The following is an 8,867-nucleotide window of genomic DNA, read 5'->3' as shown; positions in this document are numbered from 1 at the left end:
AGCTACTGCAAACAAAATAAAAAACGTTTCTTGGTAACACAACTGTGCCTGCTGCTGCGGTGGTCTGAGCTCTGAGGCTCTCTGGGGTCCCCGGGTGGGAGACCCCAACGGCCAATCTGTTGCGAGCGGAGCTTTTGCCCAATCACAGTCCGGGGACGTGTTTGGGGCTCGGCTCGCGCAGCCGCGGGCGGGGCTGGTGATCCCAGGAGCCGTCGGCGACGAGACAGACCGATAGCGGGCCGCTGCGAGCCGGCCAATCGCGTGCTCGGAACTGGCTCGGGGCGTGGTCCGTGGGAGCTCAGCCAATCAGCTATCGGGAGAGGGGCGGGCCTAGCTGATCAGCCAATCGGAGACGCCCGGCCTCCCTCCCAGAGCAGGCTGACAGCGGGAGGGTCCAGCCGCCGGGTGACAGTCGTCGCAGAGCTGCGAGCGACGGCGATGGCGGCCGCGATGGCAGCGACGACGGCGGAGCGGGCGGTGCTGGTGAGGAGCGGGCGAGCGCGGGCGGGCGGGCGGATTCTCCGGGGCGACGGGCCGGGAGGTGACCGCGGGCGGGCGGCCTGTCCTGTCGCCGCAGGAGGAGGAGTTCCGCTGGCTGCTGCACGACGAGGTGCACGCCGTGCTGAGGCAGCTTCAAGACATCCTCAAGGTAACGCAACGAACGCGGCCCCCGCCGCCACCCACCGGGGCCCCGGGCCTGGTCTCGGCGTCAGCTCCACCAGGAGCCCGCCGCTGGAAATCCTGCCTGCAGGGCGAGCCAGGACCCCAGCCCTGTGTCCATGATCAAGGCACTCCATCGCCCTGAGCCGCCCAGAGAAATTGCACGGCGTTTGTGAAGAGAAGCGAGCCCACGACGTCCCAGCTGGGACCCGGGATGGCAGTGACCAGACAGGGAGGGTGTCTATGCTGTCTGTTCCCAGCGCAGCCCAGGGGTCTCCTGTCAGTCACTCAAGCCCTAGAGGGGGCCCGGGGCTCCAAAGGTGCCCTGAAGCGTGCTAGAGTGGGTTGGCACGGCCTGCTGGAGCTTCCCCTCCCCCTGCCCTCAGGCCTTCTAGAAGGGCCCCAGGGCACACCACAGCCTTTACCACACACCCCTATTGGCCCGCAGGAGGCGTCGCTCCGCTTCACCCTCCCAGGCACGGGTGCTGAGGGGGCCAGCAAGCAAGAGAACTTCATCCTGGGCAGTTCTGGGTGAGCCAGGGTAGGGGCCTCTTTGGGAGGAGGGGTGCCAAAGAGGTACAACCCACCCACCCAACTGTGGTTTCCAGGGTGCCCCAGGAAGGGAGAGAAGGAGAGGAATGAGAACTGGGTGGAGGCAGCAGTGGTCATTCCGCCCTCTCCCCCATATGTTACAGCACAGACCAGGTGAAGGGCGTGCTTACTCTGCAAGGGGACGCGCTGAGCCAGGCGGTGAGTCCTGGGCCCAATTCAGGTAGCCGCAGTTGGGTCTCAGGGTCTTTGTTTGTGGAATACCACTGACACCTTCTCAGGGCATTGATGCTTCGTTTCCAGGGGGATGGCAGGAGAGGGTCCTTCCCACTGGCCCAGTGCCACATGGACCCTAATGACATAGGCTGGTCCACTAGATGGAATCATCCATACACCACAGAACAGTGTGGGAGGTGCAGAGGAGGCCACAGAAACGCCCCACCTCTGCCAGCCATAGCTAGTTCCCCTTTCTGGGCACCTCTCCATGTCTCTGAAGCTCTATCCTGTTCCCTGACCTGTCCCAAGCACTGAGACACTGGCCCACATTGTGTAGCTGGGCCTTGAGCCACCCCCTACACCTGCCACTTAAGAGTCAAAACAGGGCCCCGACAGATAGCACAGCGGTGTTTGCCTTGCAAGCAGCTGATCCAGGACCTAAGGTGGTTGGTTCGAATCCCGGTGTCTCATATGGCCCCCCCGTGCCTGCCAGGAGCTATTTCTGAGCAGACAACCAGGAGTAACCCCTGAGCACCGCCAGGTATAGCCCAAAAATCACAAAAAAAAAAAAAGTCAAAACAGGAGAATTTCTTTTTTATTTCTTTATGATTTTTATTGTGACCAAAGTGAATTACAAATGTTTCACAGTAATAGTTAAGGTACATAGTGACAATGCTTCAGGGCCATTAAAAACAGGAAAAATTCAAAAAACAAAAAAGAAAAAGAAAAAGAAAAAAATGGGCCCGGAGAGATAGCGTTTGCCTTGCAAGCAGCCGATCCAGGACCAAAGGTGGTTGGTTCGAATCCCGGTGTCCCATATGGTCCCCCGTGCTTGCCAGGAGCTATTTCTGAGCAGACAGCCAGGAGTAACCCCTGAGCAACGCCAAGTGTGGCCCAAAAACCAAAAAATAATAATAATAATAATAATAATAATAAAGAAAAGAAAAACAGGAAAAAAATTTTTGTCTGTTTTTTGTTTGTTTTTGGGCCACACCCTGCAGCGCTCAAGGGCTACTCCTGGCTCTATACTCAGAAATCGCTCCTGGCAGGCTCGGGGGACCCTATGGGATGCCGGGATTTGAACCACCATCCTTTTGCATGCAAGGCAAATGCCTTACCTCTATGCTGTCTCTCCGACCCCCAAAACAGAAAATTTTTATTAGTCCCAGTGACTCTCCCCTCCCCTTGCAGGATGTGAACCTGAAGATGCCTCGGAACAACCAGCTGCTGCACTTTGCCTTCCGTGAGGACAAACAGTGGAAACTGCAACAGGTCATTCCTGCCTGGCCAGGAAGCAAACCTAGCATTCAGGCCTCGGACAAGGCCTACAGGGGATTTTCCGGGGCAGTAAGCCTGGGAGGAGGGTATTTCCTAGCAGCCATGTTGGGCTGCAATGCCTGGTGGGAGTTTTAAGAACCTGATATGCTTGAAAGTCCCTTAGGCCCTTCTACCCAGAAGAGTCTCCCTGGGACATTCCCAGGATTCTTGGGAACAGTCAGTGCTCCTGCCCTCCTTGCCTGTTCTCTAGCCCTCTACTGCACTTCACCCTGCCCGCTGACCCCTATCCAAAGAGCCTCCCCTTCTTCCTTCCCTCCCTTATATCTCCACTCCACTGTTTGCCTGCATCAGGCCCTCACCTATAGAATGACACCCTCCGTTAGTGTGGGTCTCTATATTGGAACCAAACATGACAGTGTTTTCAGATCCAGGATGCTCGGAACCATGTGAGCCAAGCCATGTACCTCCTGACCAGCCGGGAGGAGAGTTACCAGTTCCAGACAGGAGCCGAGGTCCTCAAGGTGAGCTGCCTGCAGAGATAGTGTCAGGCTCCCCCCACCCCCGCCTGATCTCTGATCTGCCCTGTGTCCTCAGCACAGCTGAGGTGACCCTTCACCTCTTATCATACACACACCCCTAAGGAATGGCTCTGCCCAAGCTGGGAAGTCCCAGTGGTTCACCAAGGCCTGCTCCAGGCACTCACTCATTGTCCCCCGAGTCTTATACCTCGCCTCTAAGCCGCACAAGCTGCAGTGACTATTCAGTGTCCTGATACAAATCATTTTGCAGCACAGCTGAAAAAAACACTGGGGAAATGGTTGTAGCTGGCGTTCTAGGACCAGCAAGCAATTCTTCTTGCCTGTTTAAGGAAATTCTGTGGGCCATACTCTGGACTCAGGCTTCAACCCCGACCCCCACTTGCAGTATGTCCTCTGGTGCTTCAGTTTCCCTCTCTGGTGTCTGTCTCGCAATGTAAAAACTTGGAATCTAAATAACTAAGGCTCCTGGAACTGACCACCTGGGTGGGAGGGGGATGTCAACACTCATCCCACCACCCCATCCCCAAGTACCCCAGCATCCATCCTTTCCTGGGAGCCAGGTCACCCCAGTACCAAGAGGGCTCTGAAGAGTCGAAGTAGGTTTGTGTTCCCTGACTTAGAGGAATGTAGCTTTCTAGTTGGTCTGGGACTCATGGCTGTGCCCACATATTCTGTGGGAACTTCAGTTTCCCTACTAAGGGGCAAGAACCGTTCCTAAAACTCAGCCACCCCATCACATCCTCCAGGAAGCACTCTGCAGCCCCTGGATTGGGCCCTGCTCAGCCCCTTCACAACCTGCAGAGCCCTCTGGCCACTGTGTCCTTCCTGAATCCCGTCCAGCTGGAACCAGTGGCCTACTGTGGGTACGGGGTGGGGGCACTTACCAGCAAGGGACAGGATTAGGAGTGATCCGAGCTTTGTGACAGGCAGTGGGAAGCGGTGAGACCCCCCACCCACTGCCCTGCAGGGGCACTGATGCCTCCCTTCCCGCAGCTGATGGACGCGGTGATGTTGCAGCTAAGCAGAGCCCGCAACCGGCTCACCACCCCGGCCACTCTCACGCTGCCGGAAATTGCTGCCAGCGGCCTCACGGTCAGTGCCCCGACTTCCCCCATGTCCACCCCAGTCCACCTCAAAGTGAGGGGAATCCAACACGGCATTCTGGCGCGGGGTTTGGAGCTTGTCCTTCTGCAACCCCCAGATATGTCAGGGTGGGTCCATCAAAGTGGGTGGCTTCCAAGCTTCCTGACAGGGCGCCTGGAAGGAATCTGGGTGCTCCAAGCCAGAGGGTGGGGGCACCCAGGATCATCTTGGGTTGTGACCAGGCACTCATCCTCACTCTTGCCCACTAAATAGCGGATGTTCGCACCTGCCCTGCCTGCTGACCTACTGGTCAACGTGTATATCAACCTCAACAAGCTCTGCCTCACAGTGTACCAGCTGCAACCCCTGCAGCCCAGCTCCACCAAGGTGGGATGTGGCCTCACCTTCCTGGCCTGGCCTGGCCTCCCAACTGAATCCCTGTCCCTTGGGTGGAGGCCCCGCTAGTTGAAGCCCCGCCCCTGTGCTGAAGCCCCGCCTCTCCCACCATAGCCCCACCCCTCTCGCTTAAGCTCCGCCCCTTGCCCACTGGTGGTCTTCTTTTTTAGAACTTTCGCCCAACGGGGGGGCGCTGTGCTCCACAGCCCTGGAGCCATGTTGTAAGTACCAGGGAGGGGACCCTGGGGCACCCTCTTCCTCTGGTGGGGCTCTCAAGGAAAACTTGCCCCTTTTTCTACCCCTACAGCGAGTGGGGTCCCCAGCGCCTAGAGGTGAGCCACGTACACAAGGTGGAGTGCGTGGTCCCGTGGCTCAATGATGCTCTGGTCTTCTTCACTGTCTCCCTGCAACTGTGCCAGCAACTCAAGGACAAGGTGGGGTCCGCATGCTGGCAGGGACAGGGTGCTCCCCCTTCCTATCACACCTCCCAAGTGCACCCCATATCACATAGGTGGGCCATTGTCCCCCTCCACTGTCATCTGGGCACCCCTTTCTGGAAGGGGCAGCAGGGGTCAGGCCTGTAGCCCATAACTCACCCCTGTCCCCCAAACCTCCAGATCTCCGTCTTCTCCAGCTACTGGAGCTACCGGCCCTTCTGAACTGAGCCCTCGGGAGCCGCCAGAAGTAACCCCTGCTTGCCCCACCCCCTCAGGTGCTGGCCAGTACCTGGACCCCACATTGGATGCTATTTATTTCCCTTGTGGTTTGTTTTGTTTTTTTTTTTTTTTTTTTTTTTTTTTTTTTTTTTTTTTTTGTGGTTTTTGGGCCACACCCGGTAACGCTCAGGGGTTACTCCTGGCTATGCGCTCAGAAGTCGCTCCTGGCTTGGGGGACCATATGGGACGCCGGGGGATCGAACCGCGGTCCGTCTCCTAGGCTAGCGCAGGTAAGGCAGGCACCTTACCTCCAGCGCCACCGCCCGGCCCCGTTTTGTTTTGTTTTGACAGTGCTCAGGGGCTACTTCTGGTTTGCTCCTGGTGGTGCTGGGATGGAAATGGCATCCTAGCACCTCTTTGCCCTACCCTGATGGCTCCTCTCTGCAGGGGGCTGGAGGGAAGGGGCACTGGACAATGGACCATGGACACTGGTTTGCTCTTTGGGGGCTGCCCAGAAAGGCCCAACATTCCAAACCCTCCCTCCTGTTGGACCTTTGTCCCCAGGGTGCGGCTGGGCAAGAAGCACCCCTCCCTCCCCAGTTGGCTCCCAACCCAGGACGTGGGGGCCTCTGGAGAGAGGGGATGGGTGGTGGCCCCATTCTGAGTTGTGCGGAATGTGAAGGGAGAGGGACAGGAAGTCCCCCGTGGTCCCCTTGGCTGTGTCTACTTGACAACCTCACTGAGTCCTCTGGGAAATAAAGACACCCTCCCTCCCGACTCCCATCTGTCCTTGTGTGTCCGAGTGAGGCCCCAGGCTTGAGGTCCCTGGCAGAAGACCCCTGCAGAGGGTTCAGTCAGCTTCCCTCCCCTAAGAGAACCGCATTCTCACCCCCAAGCACACATTGCACATAGGATCAAAACAAAGCAGGCATTGTTGACTGTTGCTTTGGGACTGGGCACAGACACAGGGCTCAGAGACTCGCCAGGCTAAGGCTCCATCGCCAAGTTGTCTACACCTTGGCGGTTCTTCTGCAAAAGAAGTACAAAAAGGCCAAGTGGGTGGGCATGTTCCCCTCTGCCCTGCCACCTCCACCCTCACAGAGTAACCCCACATTTGCCTCACCTGCTTGGCTCGAGAATACCGGGGACTGTGGCAGCAGCAACAGCAGCAGCAGTGAATTAAAACCAGCAGTAGCAGCAGCAGCACCATACCTGGGGGCCACAGTCCAGGCCAATGGGTCCATGGGTGGGACCCAGGGGGATCCCAAGAGGGCAGATGGTAGCCCCAGGCAGAAGCCACACTCACCAATGAAGGTGAAGAAGATGACGAAGGCTGCTGTGTCCCAGCTGGACTGGAACAGCTGTTTGCTCTTCAGCCTCCCCAGCAAGTCATTTGCGGTGGCCTCCAGGTCCCCCATGTCAGCTGGAGGTTGTGGGTGTCACCTTCCGCAGCCCCAGGAGACAGACAGCTCAAGCCCCAGGGACCGGACCCCCACGGCAGCCCAGTGCCTGTCCCCCAAAGCAACTTCCCCCCCCTCCCAATCCTCCCTCCACGCTCCAGCGCCCACCTGGCTCTGAGCACCCCCAACATAGGCCGCTTCCTGCTTCCGGGTTCCTGCCTCTGGGCACCTTGGCAACAGCCCAGAGGGCAGCCAGGCGGGCTGGGCCCTAGGGCTGTGTCCTCCCAGGTGACAGTTGGAGGCAGGCCTGCCCCTGTAGGCGGGGCCAGCCTCTGGCCACTTCACTTTTAGAGAAAGGGCCAGGCTAAGGAGCTCCCATGCCAACAGGAATGTGCCTTGTACCCCCCAAGGAGTCTTTGGGGTCCTGTGTGCTAGTTGCAGATTCCCCACATTCCCTACAGCGTCCCATTGTAGTAGTTGAGAGGCCCTACTAGGTTTAAGCCCCCTCCTCCCTCCACCTCCATTTTACCTGGAGCCCTGCACACACACACATCATGTGGCCACACTTGTGCTATGGATGGACGTGCCACTAGACATGGAATCAAAGCAAACACATTCATTCTTACAACTGGGCTGGGGCTGTTCCTTATGAAGGTTCCGGAAGGAGCCGCCCACATTCCTTGACTCACTCGAGCCAGTGTCTATGACCCTGTTCCAGTTCCCCTCATGGGGCTTACAGTAGCCCGGAAGACTGTTGGGGACAGAGAGTTAAGACATAATGAGGAGCCAGAGAGATAGCATGGACGTAAGGCTTTTGCCTTACATGCAGAAGGTTGGTGGTTCAAATCCCGGCATCCCATATGGTCCCCTGAGCCTGCTAGGAGCAATTTCTGAACATAGAGCCAGGAGTAACCCGAGTGCTGCCAGGTCTGACACACACACACACACACACACACACACACACACACACACACACACAAAAGACACATAATGAGGGGCCGGAGAGATAGCACAGCGGTCGGGCATTTGCCTTGCACGCCACTGATCTAGGACGGACCTGGTTCGATCCCTCAGTGTCCCATATGGTCCCCTGAGCCAGGAATGATTTCTGAGTGCATAGCCAGGAGTAACCCCTGAGCGCGTCACAGGGTGTTACCCAAAAAGCAAAAAAAAACAAAAAAAAAAACACAGATATTTGGGGAGAGTTCCAAAACAGGAGCCTGGTGTCTGGACAGCGGGGCCCTGTGGAAAGCTACTGAGGAGGGATCTGTGTCCATACCAGAGGAAGTGTCCCTGAGAAATGCCCCCTTTTAGCCATGTTTGCTTTTCAGGCCATTGAGATGGTTCAATGGGCAAGGCACTTGCCTTGACACAGCTGAGCTGGGTTTGAGCCCCATTCTCCCATGCCCCACCAGGCGTGACCCCTGAGCACAGAGCCAGGAGTCAGCCCTGAGTATTGCTTACACACACATACACACACACACACACACACACACACACACACACACACACACTTTGTCCCAATGTACCGAGGCCCTCAGATCCTCAGATGGATGAATGTCATGCCCAGTTAGATGAGAATAGTGAGGGGAATGATGAAGGACTTGTTCTTCCAATGATCCCTGCTTCAAAGCAATATTGCATGTGGTCAGTTCACAAGGCTGCTGATGCCCTGAGCCCAAGTTTTTCCTCTTATTTCTGTCTCCTATTCTTTTTGTTTGTTTTTTGTATTTTTTTTTGTTTTGGGGACACACCCGGCAGTACTCAGGGGTTACTCCTGGCTCTACACTCAGAAATCACCCCGGCAGGCACGGGGGACCATATGGGATGCAAGGCAAAATGCCTTACCTCCATGCTATCTCTCTGGCCCCTGTCTCCTTTTTTGTTTGTTTGTTTGATTTTGTTTTTTTGGGTCACACCCGGCAGCGCTCAGGTGTTACTCCTGGCTCTATGCTCAGAAATCGCTCCTGGCAGGCTCAGGGGACCATATGGGATGCCGAGATTCGAATCACCATCCTTCTGTGTCTATCTGTCTGCTATCTCTCTGGCCCCATGTCTCCTTTTCTTAATCCTAGGGTGCCCCTGCTTTG

The 8,867-nt window shown here is 56.8% G+C and overlaps 2 protein-coding genes across 2 annotated transcripts; one reads left to right on the top strand and one right to left on the bottom strand.

Annotated features, from left to right (window-relative positions):
• Window positions 1-392: 392 nt before the first annotated feature.
• On the top strand, window positions 393-5,497 carry ROGDI (rogdi atypical leucine zipper). The gene is given in 12 exon segments (XM_049768510.1): window positions 393-483; window positions 578-649; window positions 1,109-1,191; window positions 1,356-1,410; window positions 2,617-2,697; window positions 3,129-3,224; window positions 4,236-4,334; window positions 4,599-4,712; window positions 4,892-4,906; window positions 4,908-4,942; window positions 5,029-5,155; window positions 5,339-5,497. Coding segments are annotated over 12 exon segments (864 nt in total). The 5' UTR covers window positions 393-438; the 3' UTR covers window positions 5,381-5,497.
• An 867-nt stretch (window positions 5,498-6,364) lies between these two features.
• Window positions 6,365-6,816, bottom strand: SMIM22 (small integral membrane protein 22). Its single transcript, XM_049768877.1, has 3 exons — window positions 6,684-6,816; window positions 6,501-6,589; window positions 6,365-6,406 (listed from the first exon to the last, which is right to left on the bottom strand). Exons 1-3 carry the CDS (start codon window positions 6,793-6,795, stop codon window positions 6,365-6,367), a joined length of 243 nt encoding a protein of 80 aa, XP_049624834.1. The 5' UTR covers window positions 6,796-6,816.
• Window positions 6,817-8,867: the final 2,051 nt, after the last annotated feature.

The sequence above is a fragment of the Suncus etruscus genome, chromosome 2 (genome assembly GCF_024139225.1).
Source record: "Suncus etruscus isolate mSunEtr1 chromosome 2, mSunEtr1.pri.cur, whole genome shotgun sequence".
NCBI lineage: Eukaryota > Metazoa > Chordata > Mammalia > Eulipotyphla > Soricidae > Suncus > Suncus etruscus.
The sequence above is the reverse complement of the archived record's forward strand: the minus strand, read 5'-3'. Positions and strand labels throughout refer to the sequence as shown.

Bases quoted from the DNA above. Each gene is read 5' to 3' on its own strand.
- SMIM22 (XM_049768877.1), bottom strand. From the start codon at position 6,795: ATGGGGGACCTGGAGGCCACCGCAAATGACTTGCTGGGGAGGCTGAAG. The intron at 6,590-6,683 runs GTGAGTGTGGCT...TGTGGCCCCCAG, and splicing joins CATCTTCTTCACCTTCATTG to GTATGGTGCTGCTGCTGCTA. The intron at 6,407-6,500 runs GTGAGGCAAATG...CTTCTTTTGCAG, and splicing joins GGTATTCTCGAGCCAAGCAG to AAGAACCGCCAAGGTGTAGA.